The following is a 22,548-nucleotide window of genomic DNA, read 5'->3' as shown; positions in this document are numbered from 1 at the left end:
GTGGGCAAAATCGCCCCCATTTGACAACCATTGTTCTAGAAGCAGCAGCAGTAGGTATTTCAGAGGCCTCTGGAACCTTCCCCAGGTTTCTCCTTCAGCCAGGAATTTCAGAGGCAACTCCTACTGGGGGTGATGGAGGGCATTTCCCAGAGCTCCCTCCACATTCCTGGACCCAGCATGCTTCTCTTTCATTTCTGTGGCTGCTTTTTCAGCCAGAAATCCCATCACTTCTCACATCAGTCTTTTGCCTGCAGAGTCCCTGTTGTCCCAGATAGGCTGGTCTGCAGCTTCTCTGACCTTGCACGTCAGGGTGACTGGGGGAAGGGGTGGTGGGTAAAGCATGAGAAATCCTGGGCTGGCTTCCTGGCTCCACTTCTCACTGGCTGTGCAACTTAGAGCACCTGTGTATAATGTCAGCACTGAGTCCTGGTGAACTTGTCATGTCATCCAATGGTATTATGGCCAGAGACCCTGAAATGCCTGAATCCTGCCAGTGGGATTCCTAGAGGAAAGAGACCCCAAGAACAGTAGCAGATGGGAAACAAAATATGATGAGTCTTGTTATAATGCATTAGCTATGTCCCTGAGAGGCCTTGTGCTAAACATCAAGTGATCAAAGCCATTATTCTGAAGGAAGAAAAGGGTTAAGTGTTCAAGGGTTTTACACTTGCAATAACAAAACAATTTTTTTCTGTAAGAATTTAATCAATAAAGTGTTTTTAATGGCCACAAATTAAATTTTGGTGAAATTTATGGGCTATTGTCATCATAATCCATTCTTATAATCAATAAAGTACAAAATTGAAATAAGTTGTTGGGAGTAGGAAGCACAATATCAGAACACACCACAGCTCCGTTCACAACCACCACCAACAGGAGAACGAGACGCCATGTTGGGGGAAGCCCCCAAGCAGAGCTGCGCCATGTTGCGGGAGCGGCGGCTTCTCCTGTGCTCCAGGCTAGCTTCCCACAGGAATCTCATATGGCCAACATCTGTGTGATGGTGGTTGTGCTCATTTTTAATCATTCCCGTTACATCCAATTCACAGTATAAAGACTTATGTTGTGAGTAAATTGCCAAAAAACACTTTATCTGGGTCAGTGCCTAATGACTCCCAAGGCAGAGTTCTGAAGAAGCTCAAGTGTATTATACAGCTTGGACTTGAGGCCTGCATGGAACCGTCTATCTTCTTTAAGACCAAAGCAGTGTCCAACACTCTCAAGTGGTTGTAAAGAAAGAGGTGGAGGATCCCATGGAGTGGAAAAAAGGGCCAGAGGATAGAGGCTTTCAATGTGGTACCTCTGCTGGCCAATAAATGTGGTCAAGTCAGCATCTGGGGTTCTAACCTATTAGATTAATGACTCTCCTATGGGTAAAGAGAGGATGATGTTGATCTCAGAGGCTTGGGGTGTGGATTAAATGGCTTTATGCATGTACTAATGTAGTACTCTTACCATTAAACACACCAAGTCTCAAGCCTCAAGCAGCTTGAAAATTGAAAGGCACCTCTAGTTTCTCCAAACTGGTACTGCCCCGAATGTGCCAGAATCTGCTTGCCCTCGCAGCACTTCCAACAGTACCTTTGGTCTCCCATATAATTGACTGTGAGCATTGGAAATAGTTGTGGTTTTTAATACAGTGATATTTCCTCTTCGGGGACTCTGGCCCCTGGTCTCATTTCAGCGACTGCTAGCTCTGTCCCAAATGTGGTTCTTGTTTCTTCCTTGTCTAATGGAGAGAGTGTGTGCATTTGCACAGGGTTTTTAATGGGCTGTAAGCTGTTGGCTCTGAGAGAGATTCTTGGTTCAGAGCCAGGGAGACTTTAAATGTTTGGGGAAGCCTGGGAGTGCTGCCGAGGGGGCCCCTCCTCTGCCATATGCATGACGCAGGTCACCACAGGCAGGTAGATGTTCCTGTCCCCCTGACAGACAGGAGGAGCCCAGCTCCATGGACAGGCACTGCTAGGGCTCTGTTCCTTGCTTGGGCGAGGCCTCTGGGCCAGGCAAACTTTTCTACGAATATCTGGAGTAGAAGTTTTAGATGAAGCCAGAGATTGTTAAGAGGGGTCCTTTTTTATCATTCCAGAAACAATTGGGGAAGCTTCCAATTTGGCCGCCCCTGGTGGTCTAGACCATAGAGTTCTCAAGATGGAAATAACTTCCAGGGATTTTTTCTCTCAGGCAAGACCACACCTCTGCCATCTCAGAAAGACAAATCTGTTCTATTTTGAACTTCTCTGGGAAGGAGATTTTGCAACCATGCTTGGAAACAGTCTATTTTTAATGATCTCTGCACTTTTGCCTTCTCACTCCAAGCCCTGTGGCTGAGGCCCGTTGGCCTTTGTCTCTGTGAAACCACCCTTCGTGGCCTTGAAGGTCATTGTTCAGGGTGGTCATCCCTCACTACTTTCTTCTTTGCGGAATCATTTCAACCCCAGCACGTTTGGGTGGTGGCCAGTACAGTTCTGGGTTTCTCAAATGTCTCCCCCAAAATCTCCCACCAGCAGAAGTGTGTGAACATGTGCACATATGTGCGCACACACATACACACCCAGGCACACATATCACCTTTAAGGAAGCCCCAAAGTGGCCAACTGAGGGCTCAAAATTTCCTTGAAGTCTACTGTTTTCTTTAAACATTCAAGGAAATGTGACATTCTGTCTCCAAATATAACTGATTGTTTTAATTTTGAAAGAATGCTTTAACTTACTTAGCATCAGGAAAAAATGTACATATACACCTTCCTTTTTTTTTTTAACCCCTGAGGACATGAGTAGTTTGGGAAGATGCCACATCTTTTTTTCTGGGACGTCTGGTGCCCCTCGCTGCACTGCTAACAACCGGAGTTAGAGAAGGTTGGGTAGTGTGTCTCCTGGCTCCTAGTACAAATAGATCTGACTTTGAATTCTGACTGTATCACTTGTTAGCAGCCTAACCTTAGGCACATTACATCAGCTTCTCAGTTATAACAGTGGGATAATATTTCCTACTTGATAGGGTGTATTCATTCAACAACCATTGAGTGTCTGCTATGTGCCAGGCTCTGTTATAGGGGCTGAGAATAGAGGTGAATAAGAGAAAAAGATCCTCACATATAATGAGGTGTTTCTATTCCAGATGGGAGGAACCGACAATATATAAATAAGCAAATAAGAGCATTTCAGGCTGTCAGAACTGCTATGAGGAAAATGAAACAGGGCAATGTGATGGTGACAGTGTGTGTATATGTGTGTACATGTGCACTCATGTGCACTCACTGCTTTAGATGGTGTGGCCAGGGAAGCCTCTTTGAGGAGGCGACATTTTTTTTTTACACTTTTGTGTGTGTGTGTGAGGAAGACTGGCCCTGAGCTAACATCTGTTGTGAATCTTCCTCTTTTTGCTTGAGGAAGAGTGTCCCTGAGCTAACATCTGTGAGGAGGCGACATTTGAATTAAGGTCTGATTGGGAAGGAGGAGCCAGCTTTGAGAATTAAATGAAGGAGGTTAGTAAGGTGCCTGGCATGTGGTAGGAGCTTAGTTGACGTTAATTGGCTCTCTTTCTTCAAGAATCAAAGAAATACTGTTTAAACATGGGGAGATAGATTTTATAGGTTGTTAGATGTGATTGGAAGGATCTCAAAAGCACAACCAGGGAATTCGGACTTTGGAAATGATACAGTGGGATAATTTGTTTGCATCCCAAATTGTTGCACCTCTTCCAAGGATGGCTGCTCAAGGGTACTCCTGAGTAAACAGAGTTTTTCTAATTGTATTTGCACCTGGGCCCTGATAATCAGCGTCTTTTCCTTTGTTGGAGAGGCCTAGCTTTCTACTCACCTACTGCTGTGACCTGCTCCCATGGAGCATGTAAATAATATCTTCACCTCCTTAACCAAATAATATCAGGCTTGAGTTGTAACCTGTTAAATATATGGGAAGAACTGATATAATTATTATTTCCTTAAAGAAACATTGTATTGTGCAAGATGTGCATTTCCTAAAATATGCCAGCTCTTTTTCTAAAGTATTTTTCTTTTACATATATAAATAATAGTAACCAAGCCTTAAACTAGTGATTGTACAGGACATTATGGCCTACGAAGCCCTTTAGTACCCAGTATTTGGGCTTCATAGCATTCTGGAGAATTAAACACCATGAGGCAGAGAGAAGAGTCTGAGTTTTGGAATCAGCCCAACCTGAGGTCCAATTCTGGCTCTGAGCCTTGTCTGTAATTTTTCTTTAAAAGTTAAAACAGTGTTTTATAAGCAGAGGACTCATAGCCCCTTGGTGTCTTGAGTATATTCTTGATGGTTAGCAACTTAAATTAGATTTCTTGTTTTAGTTTAGAATTTTCAATTTGATGATAACCTAAAAATATTAATATAAGTCTGTTCTGGATAATCTGAATGACAGTTTATTAACTGAATACCTCCATTTTAGTGAAAAAAAAAGATTTTTAAATTTTTAATCCATAAAAGGTGGCAATTTTGAGATATCTCATAGGGTACCAACCTCCAAAGACCCTGCCTGTCCTGCAGAGGTCACAACCATGTCCACCTTCAGCTGTGTTGTACAGGTTCTGTCTTTTGTGACCCAGCTCACACTAGCACATTGGCAGTAAGTATGGTGGTAAATAGAGGTGAATTTTTTTTCATCAAGTGGCATTTAAAATTATTTTAGTGTTATAGATTGGCTCTTCAAAATAATGGATTGGTGGTTTAAAACAAGTTCATTTTTCAGAAGGAAAAAATAACTCAAATGACGATCTGTTGTGCTCAAGTTCAAGAGAATCTCATCAAAAGGTGAAACTTTAAAGACTATTCTACAATCGCACCCAACAATGTCTATTTAGTCATTAGCCATCCATCACGTGAAATTAATATTGTTAATTTGAATCTTTTTTGGTTTTCAGTTTTGTACTTACTGCATTTGTTGATAAGCATAAAAAATTTATACCTGGTTTTGTCTCACAACTTGGGGTGTAAGACACATGAAAACAGAAATTATAGTAGAATATAGTGAAGTGTGTTCAAAATGCTGTGGATGGCTAAGGGACAGAGCAACTGTCCTTGCCTGGGGAGTCAGGGTAGTTGGCAAAGAGGGCACATAAAATTCAGTAGGTCTTGAAGGGTGAGCAGAAATTTATCAGGTGAAATAAGGCTGGGGACGAGGGAGAGCTTTTGAGCCAGTCACATGGGTTGTATGAGGCACAGAGTGGCGTAAAAGCTTGGTGTGGTCGTGTGAGAAGTTAAGAATAGGGAAGTGCTAGAAGGGGAGGCCGCAGGGCTAGGTAGAGGCCAAAGAGTGAAGGGCCTTGTGAGCCAGGCTAGGGGACTGGATTTAGTCTTAGAGGCAGAGGGGAGCCCAGGGATGTCAATAAACATGGGACTTGGATTATGTGATTTTTAAGAATGTAATTCTGGAGGTGGGGAATGTGAGGGTTGGATGGATAGAGACCAGATAAGGACAAATTGGAGTGAGGCCTTGACCCAACCATGGACCATGAGAATGGAGAAAAACGGAAAGTCCACAGATATTTCTAAGGTAAAAGTGGCAGAATTTTGTGTCCAGTTGGAGGAGGGGAGTAGGGGATGGGATCACTTCTGGATGAACCAGAAGATTAGCGTTCAGAGGATGAGGTGTTCAAGTCCTGGTTAGGCGACATGTTGAATATGAAAAGCCCATGTGTCATTCTGTTGGAAATGTCTAGTTGGTTATTAGGGATATAAATCTGGTGCTTGGGAGAGAGTTTGGGGCTGCCCATTAATAAGGGAGACATCAACCTGAAGATCATTGCTGATGCTATAGTATTTCCCTGTGAGAAGGTTTGGATAAGATTGGAAGGCCAAGAATGGAACCCTAACATCTGAGGAGCAGATAGAAGAGGAGAAGCAAGCATACTGAAGAACTAGACAGATAGAAGAGAAGACAGCTAGAAGTTTAGGAAGAAAACCAGGACAGGATGGTGTCCTGGAGTCAAGGAGAGAGAAAGTGTCAACAAACAGGAGGTAATCAGGGGATCAAATACTGAGTGCATTACTTTAAAAGGACAGGAGAACTGTCTTTTGGATTGTCAGCCTCTTTTCATTTAGGCACACGGAGCAAGGAAAACAGTAGAGGCATCAGAGATCACTAGCCAAGTAGCTGAACAGCCATGACATGTGCTGCTACAGAGAGAGTAGGTGTTTCACATTTAACAAAGCAAATGGGCAAGAAACCAAGAAGTTGGTACATTTGTCCTTCATTCATCCATATGCTCATTCATCCATCCATCAAATATTTCCTGAGGGCCTGCCAGATGACAGACTATGTATGAGGTACTGTTAGAGTATATGGAACGCAAAGATAAATAAGACAAAATCCCTGCCTTGGGGAGCTCACAGTGTTGTTGGGAGACCACTGTGTACACAGATAATTATAGTGCCAGGTGGTAAGTGCTATGGAGAGGGATATGGTTAATGGCCCTGGTGCATCGGAGAAAGAGCATTTGACCTAGATGGGAAAGGTCTTTGGAGCTGAGTAGGAGTTCAGAGGCACAGGAGAAGGAGAGAAGGGGGAGAGCATTTGAGCTGAGAGAATAGCAGGGTGAAGGCAGGAGGGGAGAAAGGGCACGTCCTGCTTCATGCACAGTGTGAGCATTGGGGGTGAGGGAGAGCAGAGGTAGAGTTGAAGCTGGAAAGGAAAGGTGGGGCCAGATTATTAAAGGCCATGGCAGAGAATGAGTTTGGAGCTCATGTTTTGGAGAGTGGGAACTCAAGAGACATTGGTAAGCAAGAGAGTAACACAGTAGGACTGGATTTCTAGAACATAGCTTTGGTGACAAGAGGCGGCCTGAGTGGGCAAAGGAAGGACTGAGGCAGGGAATCTGGATAGCATCCCATCTCAATTCATTTGTAGCCTCCTTCGTTCAGCAAAGTATAGAACACCTATGATGCGCTTGGCACTGGATGCTTACATGTTCCATGGCAATGCTTTTGAATTGACTGTCTTTCAGGAGCCTGCTGGTTCCAGCTGCTTCCTGAAGAGTGCTGGATATTGATCCAGAGGTAGATGGCCAAATCACCAGACAGAATTCTCTGCTAGAAGGTGACTGTTTTCCCAGTCAACCTCTGGGTCCATCAGCTGGCACTGTTTATTGTGTGAATTACTCATTATTTTGACTGTCCTGGTTGGCTTGGGTTGCAGATAGGCAATTGCTGTTGAGAGCACAAGGCCAAATGGACTAGCCACCGAACACAAGAACACACCCAGGCATTGCACACGGAGACATCTGCTTCTGTTTCCCGAGTAGCTGTGCAGCCACACAGGGCGGACTCAGTACCCAGGCACATGCTCTGTGTTATTTTTTAGTTATAACTGAGGATGATTTCCATGTGGCTGATGATGAAAGAGTCAGGTCAATTTCAGAAAGGGGAGTGTTTCCGATTATGCAGATCACATCCAAATATTTACCTCATTCCATCATTTTGGCTGGGTCCTGCATTTGAATATCATGGAAATGCATCCGGGCCTACTTTGCACTGTGTTTAGGGAAGATCTTCTATGCTTAAAGCCTGCTCTTTGCTGGCAGTGGGGAAGCCTGGGCACAACCTGTGGGATTGCCTGTCTCTCTTGTGGGACTCAAAGCAAATCAATATGTGGCAAGGAATGTCAGTGCTCTTCCAGGAAAAATCAGAGCCTATTAGCACGGGAAGGGACCACGGCCCTAATCAGTTCCAGCCAGCTCATTTTCCTGTCATGGAAACTGAGGTCCAGAGCCATAGACTGACCTGCCGCAAAGCAGGAAGGGAGTAACAGCAGACTTGGGACTGGAACACAGGGGCCAGTCAAGGGTTTCTCACGAGTCTTCCCTCTTCTTTCATCTTTCATCAGTTCCTGTTGCTGCTAGACCTCTTTTGTTAAAAGTATATTTCAAATGGAGTCTGCTTAGCCTGGATCCCATATAACATGAATGTTTTCCTGTCTCATATGATAAACTCCGATTTGGCCTCAACTTGAATGGCAGAAGTAGAAGGGGTAGGTCAAAAACGCAGGGAAGTTGAGGGTAATAAAATAATGTGGCTAGAGCATTTTGAGGTTAAGGAAGTAGCAGCATATGGTCGAGGTCCAAAACCTGAAAGGTAAGTTCAGTTGAGTGCTTTCCTCTTCGAATCTCACCTAGAGCTCTCCAGCGGCCAGTGATTTCTTCAACCAGAGGATGCATTCAAATCACTGAGGAAGCTTATTGAAAATGCGTATTGCTGGGCTCCACCCCAGAGGTTCTTATTCTCTAGGTTTGATGTAGGAGCCAGGAATCTACATGTCTCAAGTAGATGTGAGGTTGATTGTGTGGCAGGTACCCTGTGGGTCACACGTGGAGAAACAACACAGGACTAGGAATAGGAGGACAAGGGTATGTCTGTGTTGTTCTCCAGTGTTTGTGTCAGAGTATATACTCAATACCATATATGTGGATGAATATGGTAGAGTTTGATGTATCTGAGATCATTTACTACCACAAGAATTCACCAACTGGGAGGACACAGGTATTGAGAGAGAACCTAGGGGCCCAGCAGACAGAGCTGGAATTTGCAGGGCAACCAAATTCCCACCTGCTTAGCTTTCAGATGGCTGCATGTCAGTGGTTTTTTTTCTTTATATGGCTCATGCTTTAGCAAAGGCTTGGTCCTTTACCACATTTCTCTCTCTCTCCCTTGGCCTCCACTCATTCCTCCTCCTTTGTTAACAGTTTTGTGCAAATGCGTCCTTTTAACTGTTCCTGAAATGCATTCATTTTACAGCTGCTGGCTTTGACATTAATGCTAAGAGGTAAGATTTTGGGCCTTTGGAGTGTGTTGTATCAGAGTCAAGATAAGTGATTAAGATATAAGGTTGAATTCGTCTTTCGGAGAAACCATCATGGTGGTTTAGATCTGGTTTGAGTTTGGAGCCTCTTTATCAAGATATATGACCTCCCCGGGCCCCTGCACAGGGTCCCAGGTAACAAATGTCCTAGCTGAGCTGCCAGCTCTATGTTCCTGCTCTCCTTTGCTCTCAGCTTTCCAAAACTTTGCTCTCTAGGCTCAAACTCCAAGGTGTATTTTTGTAATGTTTGCTTTAGGGTGTTTACTTGGTTATGTGGCTAAAACCAAACCTACTTTTTCCAGTCTTTCCTAGAATGAGACTTTAGAATTTCAGGCTTTGCATGTGACTCATTTTCTATGAAGAACAGATGGTGGGTTTAATTTTGTAGAAAGAAAATTAGAAACCAGTGAAATCTTACATGATTTCACATTAGTACCAAAACCAAATACATTGAAAACATTTAGAGCTGTTCCTAGTTACAGATTTACTGGTGGCAAGAGAAATTCCCAGGGTTTTCTGTGACAAGGACTGCCACCAACTCTTGGTTTACTTGGTGCCTCCCACCTCCCACAATCTGTTCTGCATCTTGCTCCATTTAATGTATTTATTTTTATTTATCTAGCAAGAAGATTGTAACCATGACCGAACTTTTTTAAATTACAAGAAAACTGTCCTGGGTCCACCTTCAGTAACAGATCTTATGTTTTCATTTTTCCGTGTCCCCTTCTAGGCTTTGTTCATATGCCAACAGAATCTTTACATTATTATGATCATGGTATAGTTACAAGATTGTATTTGGCATTTTTCACTTAATATTATGTTACAAAATTATTTCCATATTGCTCTTTATTGTTCACGATTGTGATATTTCATTGAGTAATTAAGCTCTAATTTGCTTGACCGTCCTTCTGTTTTGGTCTTATATGTTCATCCCCCTTAAAAGGATTATGATGAAATAAAACAGACACAATCGCTCTGATTGTTGCTTCTCCTACTCTTCTCTAAACTCACTTGCTGTCTGACCCTTGCACCTCTCATTCACTCAGCCCATCCCGTTTCATGGAGACCTTGCTTCTCTAGTTATGCTGACTGTGGTCAGCTACTGTCTCTATATGAATTCTCCAGCCCTGGACTCCCTCAATCCGAGGCTTCTGCCAAGTCCAGACCACCTCTGATCATCCCAGGCACTGCTTTCTCTCCCCTCAAGTCCTGTGCCAAAGGCAGACCTGGCTTGGCTTATTTCACATTATCTTGGTCACCATACTTTATGTGTATATTGTAATATTTGCAATCATTTAGATATCATTTAGGGTTCTTTACTGCAAGCAACAGAAATTAACATGAGTAGTAGGGACTTTAGTCGAACCAACCTAGGAAGCCGGTGGGCATTGAAGCAGGCCAGAGAGCAACAGGAATGTTCTTAGAGCATAAACAGTGGGGTCAGGGGAGCTGCTGCTGGAACAAAGGACCCAAAGCCATTTCTAGTCTCTTGGTCACTCTACTAGAGATTCACATTGCAGGGAGGGAGTGTCCAACTGGCCCACATTGCCTACCTTGGCTTCAGCAGGCAGGGCCCCTGAATACATTCTCACCACACTTTATCCAGTGTGGAAGAATGATTTCCTAAAGGACCCAGAGAAAGAAAAATGATTGCCAGGCTGCCCTACACACACATCTTCCCATTAATATACGTTTACATGAATTTCCCTGCCTAATTTTAATTTCCATACAACCAACCCCAAAGTGTCAGTAGTAACAGCATCTAGCTCCAAACCCAAAATCTTTGGGGGATTTCAGTTTCCCCTCTAGCTCTGCCAGTCTCTTCTTTTACACGACCCAAGTTGAGTGAAACAGGGATGTGACTACCCTGATTCTCTGACATCTCTGAGTGCCTTCCCTTTTTTCTGCTCCCTGACTCATGCCCCACAGTGCCTGTTTAGAGAGGCACCATAATATCTAGCAGTCGTTTTTATATGACGAAGGGGATGTTAGAAGATTTGGAGCGCTTCATCCAAAATACACTCATCTCCCTTGACCCTAGCCTCACCCCAGGCAGGACATATCATAATCTCTGGAAGAAGGGGCCTAACGGGGTATTTGTACTTTGAAAAAGCTTCTCTTTTAGTTCTGTTATCTTACGCCTACACCCACCCTGGCCCTATTCTTTAAAACCTCCAGTGGAATGGAGAGAGCACCGGTTTGGTTCGAGGGGTGGATCTGCTTCTTACACATTCTAATTTTGATTGGTGACATATGTTTCCCAGGGAAGGGATGAAATGCAGGTCTCTTATGTTCCTGCTGGGTGACTGGCAGTGCGTTTGATGCTTTACTTTGTTATTTCATTTCATCTACCTAACAACAGTCAGATTTGCATTATTTTGTCTCTTATATGTATTTTCAAAGTCCATGCTTCATCCACCAGAACACTCTGTACCTCAGTGACCACATCTGCAAAGTGAAAGTAAAAATCGTTGAAATCAGGATGAAGTCCTGTGAGTATCAGATGTAGGGCTTGTGTTAAAGTAGTTCAGGCATATAAGGGATGCTTTTGTTAGTCTTAAACAGCTCTTCTTTCTCTTCATGTAGCTCTGTTGAGGATTAAGTTAGATAATACATATAAAGCAATTAGCCCTTTGCTAATATTCTCTACTAAATAAATGGTGGTTGGTGTTGGTGTCATTTGTTAAACATCTGCTGATAGCTGTGGCCTGCCAGCTGCTCCAAGCTGTTAGGTGAGCCCCTGGGGCAACCAGCTAGTTGTATGACAGAGGTGGTAGGTGGATGAGGAGGCCACACTGTGTTCTGCTTTTTCATTCCTGCTGCCCAGTTTGGTGGGGAAAGATTTTTTAACTGGGCTATTTCCATTGCCAGGGTCAGGGAACTACTCATATTAGGTTGAATCATGTGAGTCATTTGAAACTATGAATCATGAAGTTGCATTTTCGTAGATCAAAAATGGTAACATATCAGTAATTATTTATGCTTCAACCTAATGCTTAAAGAGAGATATCTACAAATAGTCATTCTCTGTATACTCTTCTACCTCTAGGTTGTTTTTTTTCTTCACCGATTAATATATTATGGAGAGCTATCCACTTTAACAGACATAAGTCTACCTTACTCTACCAGGTAAATTGCATTGCATTGTTCGGACAGACTAGATTTTGTTTAACCAAGCTCCTATTCAGGGACATTTAGGTTGTTTCCAATTTTTTTTGGTTTTGTTCTTACAAAAAATGATGCAGTGAAAGTTTTTATATACACAACTTTACGCACTAGTTTTGAGTGTATCTATAGGGTCAACTACTAAAAGTAAAGCTCCCAGGCTAAAGGATATGTGCATTTAAAATTTTGATAGGTATTGCAAAGTTCCCTCCAAAGAAGTTGCCTCAATTTAGACTCCCATTAGCGCTGAACATTCTTGCCAAAGCAGTATTGTCAAACTTTATAATCTTTACCAATCTAATGGGTATAAAATGGAATTCTGTTGTTTTATTTTACATTTGTTTGATTATACGTGATGTTAAACAGTTTTCATATATTGTGTTTATTTTCCTGTTATATTAGGCAGATCAGGCTGCCATAACAAAATACCATAGACTGGGTGAATTTATTTCTCACAGTTCTGGAGTTTGGGAAATCCAAGATCAAGATGCTGTCAGCTTGGGTTCCCCAGTGAGGGCTCTCCTCCTGGTTTGTAGATGGCTGGCTTCTTGCTATGTCCTCACATGAGAGAGCTCTGGTCTTTCTTCCTCTTCTAATAAGGACTCTAATCCCATCATGGGGGTTCCAACCACATAACATCGTCTAAATCTAATTAACCTCCAAAGGCCCTGACTCCAGGTACCAGCACAGTGGGCGTTAGGGCCTCAGCATGTGGATTTTAAGGGGGACAGAAACATTCAGTTCATAACAACTGCAAACTATCCGTTCATGCCCTTTGTCCCTATTTCCATTGGGTTTTTTGGCTTTTTCTTACGGATTTATTAGACCTCTTTATAAATGAGGAAAATTAGCAGTTCAGGGTGCACTTGAGAAGCACCTCAGGTTTTCTGCTTCAGTCTTTATATGTCCTCTGTGTATTGAGGAAGTGGCAATGTTCTGGCAGCTTACAAGGCTTTGAGTTTCCACTATTTGTTTTTGTCTCTTACCGTGATTTATTCTTTGATTTTGCTGTTTGTCACTGACTAACAGAGGTCCTCTTAGCTAGTCCTAATGTTAGGAATATTATGTCTCAGAACACTTGGAAGTTTTCCCATCTTGCCGCCAATCAGGAAAGAAGGAGGGAGCAGGGTCATTCGGAGGGTTGGGAAGCTGTGGAGGGAGGATGGGAGGCTGAGGCACAAGGAGGCTGACATCCGAAGCCCTCCTCCCTTTATTTTTCCTTTGATTTTCCTTCCTTCCTTTCTCTTTCTCTGTATTTCCTTCCTTCCTTCCTCTCTGTTCTTCTGTTTTTTCGTTTGTTTGTTTCTGGCTGTGTACTATGAAAACACAATTCTGGAGCATGTCCTCAGATTCTCACCATGGGGACTGAGATGGAATTTCAAGTCACTCGCCATAATTCAACTATAATAGAGAATTCTTATGAATAGAATAGGATGGAATGTGGTTTCATGTTTTCTTTCTCCAGGGACCCTGCCAAATTTGGCAATAGGAAATTAAGGGTGGGATTAGTTCTAGGAAGTGGATTTTTAGGATAGCGGCATGTCTAATCCAAATATTAGAGACAGTGCCTAAGTTATCTGTGTTAATGAGAAATCAGGAGGGGGTGGATAACTGAAATCCCTAACTGTGCCAGAAACAGACTTCTGCCTTTGCTGGTTTATCCTGATTATCCTTCTACTAGAACTATCAAAATGGATTTATTTCTACTCATTTCACTCTTCTGTTTTTCACCAACAACACAGCCAGGAAGGCAACATACTGCAGGCAAAAAAAAGGACACTAGAGTAGGAGCCAGGATTCCTCAGTTTTAGTCCTGTCTGTACCCCTCACGAGCCTGCGACTCTGGGCAAGTCATACAGCCTTTTGGGGCCTCGGTTTCTGCCTTGTAAAAGGGTCAAATTAACACTGGCCTCCCACAGTGGCCTGAGGGGTCCTGAAAGGTGTAACCTGAAGCTAGTGGTGCCCATGCCATAGAGCCCGTCCCTGTGCACGTGAGCTGTCTGCCCTGTGCTGGACCCAGAGAGGGTGCTTGGCAAATACATGTCCACTTTTCTTCCTTGTCCTGGAAGTACCAACACTGTGTTAGTCCCACAGGGACCAAATGTTTCTGTACAAAAAGATTCATGAGAGAATAAAGAAAATATTGAAATATTGCGTGCCTGGAATTCAAACCATAGGGAGGAAAAGGAAGGCTCTCGGAGCTGGGCCTGGTCTTGACCTGGGCCCGACCTAGCAGCCATTAGGGTAAGAAAGGCATCAAGGGGCAGGAAGAGAGAGTAACACAGCGGATAAGAGCAGGGTTTGGAGCCAGACTCTGGGCCAATCCCTATTCTGCAACCTACCAGCTCTGGGACCCCAGGCTTGTCACTTTGTCTCTCTAAGTGCAGAGTTCTTCTCATCTAAAAAGGAATAATACAGATACTTTATGCAGAAGAGTCCTCTGAGGTTTACCTCAGAGTCTGAAACCCAGGGTGTTAGATCCCTAGGGTGGCTGTAACAAATTACCACAAACTTGGTGGCTTGAAACAACAGAAATTTACTCCCTCAGAGTTCTGGAGGCCTGAAGCTCAAAATCAAGGTGTTTCTAGGGCCACCCTCCTTCCAGTCACAGAGGAAAATCCTTCCTTGCTTCTTTCAGCTTGTGGTGGCTCCCGGCATTCCTGCTTGTGGCTGCGTCACTCCAGCCTCTGCCTCAGTGGTCGCATGGCTTCTCCTCTGTGTCTGTGTCTTCTCTTCTGTGTCTTATGAGGACACTTGCCATTGGATTTAGGGCCCACCCGGAAAATCCAGGAGGATCTCATCTTAAGATCCTTAACTTAATTACATCTGCAATCACCCTTTTTCCAAGTAAGGTCATATTCACAAGTTCTGGGGGTTAGGGCACGGACATATTTTTTGGAGAGGGCCACCATTCAACCCACTACACACACTTCAGGCATTACTTTATATGTCAAGACTGTAGTCTGATTTGGCACTTTTTTTTCCAGCCACCTCAGTGAATCTGCCATCAGTTTGATATTAATAAATCAGGACATGTGAGGAAGGAAAAGAAAGAACAAAAGCCGGTTAGTTTGTTTGTTTTGTTTTATATTTATAAGCAGGCAAATAGCTCTTGGGTCCCCAATTTAGTAGTGTTGAGTTGAATGTACTTGCTTCGTGCTCTCATTCCCCCTCCTCCTGCTGCCCACACAGTGGCTGTAAGGAACTGCAGCCCTCCTGTCAGAGAACCTTCTGTCTTGTCCTTACTCTGACCCCATCTCCTGCTGGCTCCACCCCACATTGCCACTGACCTCTCGCCCTAGCTCTTTGACCATGGCTCCTGTAGCCTGGTGGTCTGACATCCAGCTCTGAGCCCAACCGTCTGGTTAGATACTTGCTTGCTCCCTCGGTTCCCTCAGCTCTGTCACTCATCCTGCCTCAGTTACTCCCTGAACCTTCAGGAACCCACCTTAAGCTATAAAGGTCACCCAGAGACCACTCTGTACAAGGAAAGTGGCCTCAATGAAACAAGCCCCGTGGCTTCAGGGGGACTGATTACTGGGAGCAAAGACTCTACCTAAGAGCTGAGCCCTCGCTTTTAGTGACTACACTGCCAACTACAGCAATGGCCAACACTTAGTGAGCACTTACCTCAGGCACTTCATGGCGGGGCGCGGGGGGGTTCCTCGTCAAGTCCTCACAGCCACCCTCTGAGGTAATCTTAGCTCCATCTCTCATTTCCCTGTGGTTACGAAGGAGTTCAGGCTTCTCAGGTTTGTTCATACAAAGGGGAACACAATCCCTGGAGCTTCTCACTGCTCAGGGGTACTGTGGGGACAGAGGAGAAGGGCAACTGTAAAAGGTCTTAGAGTTCTTGGGCTGAATAATGCTGCCAAAACCCAAGATCTAAAACAAACAAAAGTCAAGGTAGTCTGGAGGCATTTTTGCACTTCAGATGAAAGCCCGAGGTTCAGTGAAAACCCACATTCTATGGAAAGTCATAGTGTTGCTCAGTGTCTGACGGGTAGGAAGGACATTCCAGGAGAAGGATCCAGAAGTGCAAGAGTAGTTGTCTGCTGGAAGAGAGCAGGGAGTGCTGGAGCTGCGGGTGCTGGGAGCTGAGTCCAAACCCGGCTGCAGCACCATGAGTGGGGCGGGTCACAGTCTCTGAACCTCAGTTGTGAAACCTTACCTCTGAAAGGTGAGAATGGCAGTAACCAGGGCTGCCGTGAGGACTAGAGATTACCCTAGTTATCTGGCACCTGGCACCGAGTGGGCGCCTGAGTAATTACAGCTATTACGGTGATCCTCCTCTGTGGCCTTCTTAAACCCTCACCCCACCCCCTCCTCACCCCGATCAGTCAGGGCAGCCAGTTCCCCAGGAGCCTCCCCCAGTCGCGTACTAGCTGCACACAGCTCTTCTGCTGCGGGGTCCGGGCTGTCTCTGTGGACCTGGGGTGCTTTGCTCCTCGCCCTCAGGCCTAGCTCAGTGCTGGCATACAGCTGGTGCTCAGAGCATGTCTGCAGAGTGAAGGAACGCTGTGTACCCACGCTTAGCAAGTGTCTGGCATAGTAGGTGTCAGTGAAATGACCAATTAAACGAATGGGAATGTAGAATCACCCTCTGGATAGAACCGTAAAACTTTCTGACACTTTTCACTTCTGATTCACCATGGAAGCAGGAAAAATTATCATCATGGTTACTAACAAGTATGTATTCAGTGCCAAGCTCCCTGCTAGGCACAACGATGACCTGGCTCAAATCTCTTTACATCCTTATGAAGTCCCATCTTTCTGAGAACACAGTGAGGCTCTGAGAGGTTCAGAAACTTCCCCGTCACACTGCCAGAAGTGGTGACAGGGATGTGACACTAGGCACCTGGCTCTGCAGCCGGGCCTCTAAACTGTGGTGTCCCATTGCCTTCATTGAGTGGAGGCACGGGGCTTCCGGCGTTCCCAGGAGCTGAACGGAAGTCCCTGAGGCCTGAAGCCCAAGGACCTAAGCTGGAGGTTAAGGGGGACTCCTGGGGGGTAAGCCTCAGTAAGAGGTGAGGGCACCATGTTGAACTCTCCAAGGCCATGGTACCCAAAGCAAGGACCGAATTAGGACTTTTGTGGGCCCTAGGGTCTTTTGCTTTTGTGTCCCTTCCTCCATTGAAAAATAAATAAAATTATACTTCATGAGTGTTGGTATAAAGACAAATATAACCTAGGCCGTATTATGTTCATTTCGTTCTTCAGATTTTAAAACAGGCCCTATGCCGACTTGTGCCTAATGAAGAAGCCTTTCAGGCTATCCAAAGCTTTGGAGGGTGAAGCAGGAGCGGGTGTTCTGGTCCCCTAACCAGTCTCTGTCTCCGCAGGTCCCGCAGCGGATGGTGGCGGCGGCCGAAGGCGCGCAGGAGGACGGCGGCGGAGGCGCCCCGGGCGTCTGGGGCGCCTGGGGGCCCTGGTCCGCCTGCTCGCGCAGCTGCAGCGGCGGCGTGATGGAGCAGACGCGGCCCTGCCTGCCCGGCTCATACCGCGCGCGCACTGGCCCGCGGCCCGGAGCCCCCGCGCGCGCCTTCGCGGGCCACGTGGTGTCGGCCGTGCGCACGTCGGTGCCGCTGCACCGGAGCCGCGAGGAGCCGCGCGCGCCGGCCGGCCTCAACGCCAGCCGCCAGGGCCCAGTGCTGCGGGGCAGCCGGCACCCGCAGCCCCGCGGGCGCGAGCCCGCGGCGGAAAGAAGGTACACGCCCTCCGCACCCCGCCCTCCCACCACTGTCCCTGATCCTGCCCGGATGTGCGGCGCGCGCTGCACTAAATTGCGGGGCTGAAGCGTTGCTTTGCCGGGTGGGGAGGAATTCTTGGCTCCACATATCTCCTTTCATCTTTTGATTTATTTTGCAGCCTTGTAAAGCGTTGAGGCCACTCCCACCTCACTCTGAGGTTCTGAATAGTCTTTAAAGTGAAGCTAATTCTAGGAATGCCCTTAGACATCAACCTTAGGGAGGCCCTGCAGCGAAGTGAAAGTAGAAGGGGACCTGGAGCTGGGAGACCTCGGCTCCAGTGCTCCCCAGGTGCAGGGGGAAAGAGAGAGATCTGGCCACAGGCTGTGTGGATCTGAGCTGAGGACACAAGACAAGGAGGCTTCTAATCCAAGAGCCGATAGAAGTTTCTAATCACTGGACAGGTTAGATGTCTGGAGCTTTAGATGCTCCCTGGCTGTGGGTTTCAGGATTCTATGAACTTTGCTAGAAAGTTTCTCCAAAGAATTTTGAGTGAGCACACTGCTTTGAGGATCTAATTAAGGACCTAGACATTTTTTAGAGTCTTATAAAATATAAACTCCAGAGATGGCACAGTGGTGTCAAAATAGTTGTATAGCTCTAAAGAGCCTGCCATGGCTAGGCCGGCATAAATATGCCAAACTAGGCAGTGCCCATGGGAAAGGCAGGTATATAGGGGCTGAGGAGAGCTTGTCAGTGAATTAGCTGATATTTACAGATTCCTCAGCATTCAACAATATTTGTTGGGTACCCTAGGTCCATGAAGGAGTCTGAGAGAATGTTAATATATTTTGTATTAATAATACAAAAGCAATAACAACAACAAACAAACATTTACAGGAAGAGCAAAAAGTGTACGATATGCTCTCTGTGCTAAAGAAATGTATAATTTAGTCGTCAAGCCAAGTTAATGCCCATCCCAGGCAGGGCACATGCGTGTCAGGTGGGCTGCCTTGCCCCTCTTGTCACTTGCAGTTCAGACATCAACAGCGATGGCCACCCTCTCCCACTGTGGTTAGATGCTACCATGAGAGTCCTTCTCAGCCATCTGCTGTGGGCTGTCACTGCCAGACACCTGGAGGTGGGTAGGAGATGCAACCCATCTACCCTCCCCAGCTGCATGCTCTTGACCTGATCAGTAGGAGTTTGGAGAGAGAGGACCATTTCACAGAGAAGGTGTTTTAGACGAATTGTGAAAAATAAACCAAACTTGGGTAGATAGAAGAGAGAAGTGAAGAATTGTGAGTTTCGAGGCCTGGCATGTCCTGTCAATGGGAGAGTAAAAGAGAAAGATCAGCTGGGAGAGTATGCTTCTTTCTTTCTCTCATCTTGTGTAAAAGCTAAGCATCCTCCAACATCACTCTGGGACTGGGGTCTGCTACCAGGCCTAGTGCCGAGGGCTTGATGTATGTTCTCTCCTTTCATCGCAACCCCAACCGTGATAACATAGCTCCCTAGTCTCTCATCTGAAATGCTTATGGCCAGTGTGTTTCACCATTCAGAACTGTTGAGGTTTTAGAAAGGTAATTCAGGGCATAGTGCACATATTAATGGCATTCCTTCTGTGGTGTGGGCCAGCATCCCATTATCAAACACATTATTATTTTTGCAATGCAACATGAATGTTTACATCAGGTAGGATAAAAAAAGACCATAAATAGAACTTAATGGACCTTAATGTCCATTAAGGTCAGGTTTGCTGCCCAATAAGTTTTGACACCAAACTGACAAAAACATTTAAAAAAAAAAAAGAGAGAGAGACAAAAACTTAGTTTTCCAAACTGTTGGTTGCAGAATTGCAGATTTATAGTAGCTAAGGCTTATTGAATGCCTGTTCTATACCAGGCACTGTTCCTGTCTCTTTACATTGACATGAGATGGATGTTAATATTATCCTCATTTTAGGAATGAGGAAACTGAAGCCCACAGAAGTGGAGTAACTTGCCTAAGGCCACACAGCTGGTACGTGAAGAGTTAGAATTCGAACCTAGACAGTCATGGCTCTAAGGATCTGATGAAGGAAATGTTACACACGAGCAATCTGAGGCCCTGAGAGGTTAAACTACTACCTGGAGTCCTTGAGCCTTGGAAAAGCTGCGATTCGAAGATGCCGCTGACTCCCAGATCGCTGGAGTACTCGGGGATTTCTCTTAGAGCCTCTGTGGTTAGAACCTAGGAGAGCTGCCGAGGGAACAGGCTCGTGTTGGCTGCCGGCCTGGGCTGCAGGCATTCCGCCCCACGCGTTTTGGCAGCAGGAAATTTTTTTCTTCTAACTTATTGACAAGGGGCCAGTTACTGTTTACTATAAAGTTCCTACAAATTTTTATCATGCTCTTGTAATTTGACAGTTTCAGATGAAACAATCCAAATATTAGTCTGGGAGGCCCGCACTGTTGACAAATGTCACGCTCTTCCCAGCTGACGAAAATCACGTTTGCTTATATTTATCAGTCATTAGGAACTTGCATAGTATATGTGACCCCAGAAGAAATGTCAGCATGTTCTGCAGATGGCTGGCTGCCCCACTCTCTGTTTCAGGTTTGAGGTGAAGGCTCTTCGGGCTTAGGTGTTTAAGAAACTGTTAGATTGTTATGCTAGGCAACTGAAAACTTAATTGGAGCCAGATAACAAAAAAACAAAACTATTCAACCTTCCAACAAATATTTATTAAGCATCTACTACGTTGTAAGGCCCTGTGACCAACAGAAAGGGGAATGAAAAACAAGTTGTGGGGCCTCAAGGCTCTTACTGACAGACTAGAGCAGCTGGTTGCAAACTTACTATTTTTTAAGCATGAGAATCCTTTCTGTGAAATCGGTCTTACTTAGAGGCTCAGTTTGTCACACGGACAAAAGCTGAGCTGCTCTGCTTCCATCCTCAGAGGCATCATTATAGAACCCCAGGGTCTAGATCAAATGGAGCAGTGGTTTTCAACCTTGGCTGCCCATTGGAATCCTCTGCTCATTTTTTTAGAAATCATGACACTCTGGTCACATCCCAAACCAACATCCGAATCTCTGGGGATTGTGCCCAAAGTTGGGAACCATGAGTCTGGAGGTACCTCTTTGGAGCCTCAAGGTTCCCTGGAAAAGAAATTGGGAATCAAATGTTGTCTCACAGAACTTTCCAAGTTTGGTGAGCACACATCAGAATCACTTGCAGTGGGATGGGGAGGCTTGTTAAAAGTAGAGCTACCTGGTCCCCACTGTCTCCCCTGCCTAGTGGGGATTCTGTTGTGTAGTCTGTGGTGTGATCTAGGTAGCTTCATTTTAAATGATTCTGATGTATTCCAGAGTTTGAGAACCACTGCTCTAGAACGTTAGGAAAGACATGTATGTGAATACCTTCCACACAGGCAGTATGATGACATAGTAATGGCAATGACTGTGGCCGCCATTTTGGAGCATGTCTTATAGGTGCAGCCACCATAGCAAATGCACCAGCACATTTACAGCTCACACAACCCTGGGAGGCAGGTATATTTATTCACATTTTACAGACAAGGAAACTGAGGCTCAGAGGAATGAAGCGACTGCTTAAGATCACCACTTCAGAAGCAACAGAGCCAGAATTCTAAGTAGGTCTGTTGGAGTTCAGCACTAAAGTTCTTTTTGCCGAAATGGGTGTTTTTGAAAGTGACCCTGCTTGCTTTGGGCAGGTGTGGTCAGAAAGGCTGCTTGGAGGGTGGACAGTTTAGTGAGGTCTTGAGAGTGGGTGGGATTTGGTAGTCAAGGCTTAACATGAACTGCATCTCTTCCTTGCCATGTTCAGCTCTCTTACCGAGGGAAATCTTTACATCTAGTCCTAGGCACCAAGAGGCCTCAAAAACATTGGAAGCCACAGTCCCTCTCCTTGGAGGTGTGACTCAGTGGTGATGGGCCAGTGACAAACGCAAGAAAAACTGCACTTGCCAGAAAACAGTAAAAATGTGACTAGAGTTCAGGAAGATGGGAAATTCTTGTGGGATGGAGCAGTCATGGAAGACTGCACAGAACAGTAGGATTTGAACCCAACCTTGATGAATAAATAGAATTGACTTAGCTGGAATATATCTGAAAACTTCTTGAGTCCACTTGCTTCCATATCAGAACTTTGTCTCATTAAAACACATACACACACACACACTACAAATTGTACTCTAAAAGCCTTAGAAAGCGTGTCACTACTGGAGCTCTCCCAAGGATCCCGCGCTTAGGAAAGTTACAGAACTTCCCTCAGCCTCAGGGGCTTCATCTTTCAAATGAGAGTCGTAATAATACCTGTCACATGGGATTGTTGAGTGATTAAATGAGATAATATATTCATACTTCGTGGCCTATAGTAACTGCCCAATAAATTGTAGTTCTGCCTCCCATTATGGGTTTAAAGGCTGGGTATTAGTGTGTTAGAGAGTTCCAGTTAGGACTGTGGTTCTGCAGGAAGGATCAGGTAGAGAACTGGGGCCGCATAGGAAGACAGGGAGCCAGGAACTGAGGTCTAATCCAGGAGGGAAGGACTCTGGGCAGCACAGCCTGTGTGCAGCAAGGATTCCCAGGGCCTCGGCACCCTGCCCTCTGCCCTTTCTCTGTGTGGCCTGCTTGGAAAGGCCCTCCATAAAGTGTGGCCTTCCCCTGGGATTTAGTCAGAGCGGTGGCAGCCTGGGGAGGCTCTCGACTTGCAGAGGAGTCAGCCTGCGGGTCTGGGCCATCAGCTTCCATGATGCACTCAACCAAGTCCTCCCTCTCTCCGTGCCCAAGGTTGTGTCCTTGTGATGGCTGAAGGAGGAGGGGCAGGTGGGGGAGAAGGGGAGTCAGGCTGCGCATGCAGCGG

General features: G+C 45.4%; 1 protein-coding gene across 1 annotated transcript in view; it reads left to right on the top strand.

Annotated features, from left to right (window-relative positions):
* Positions 1-22,548, top strand: part of LOC124233071 (thrombospondin type-1 domain-containing protein 4) — a 548,658-nt gene that overhangs the window by 69,650 nt on the left and 456,460 nt on the right. Inside the window, exon 5 of the mRNA XM_046650144.1 lies at positions 17,335-17,699. Coding sequence (XP_046506100.1) covers positions 17,335-17,699 — 365 coding nt within the window. The remainder of the gene's footprint in view (positions 1-17,334; positions 17,700-22,548) is intronic.

This window comes from Equus quagga, unplaced genomic scaffold (genome assembly GCF_021613505.1).
Source record: "Equus quagga isolate Etosha38 unplaced genomic scaffold, UCLA_HA_Equagga_1.0 153_RagTag, whole genome shotgun sequence".
Taxonomy (NCBI): domain Eukaryota; kingdom Metazoa; phylum Chordata; class Mammalia; order Perissodactyla; family Equidae; genus Equus; species Equus quagga.
Note: the sequence above shows the minus strand (reverse complement) of the source record. Positions and strands in the feature narration are given on the sequence as shown.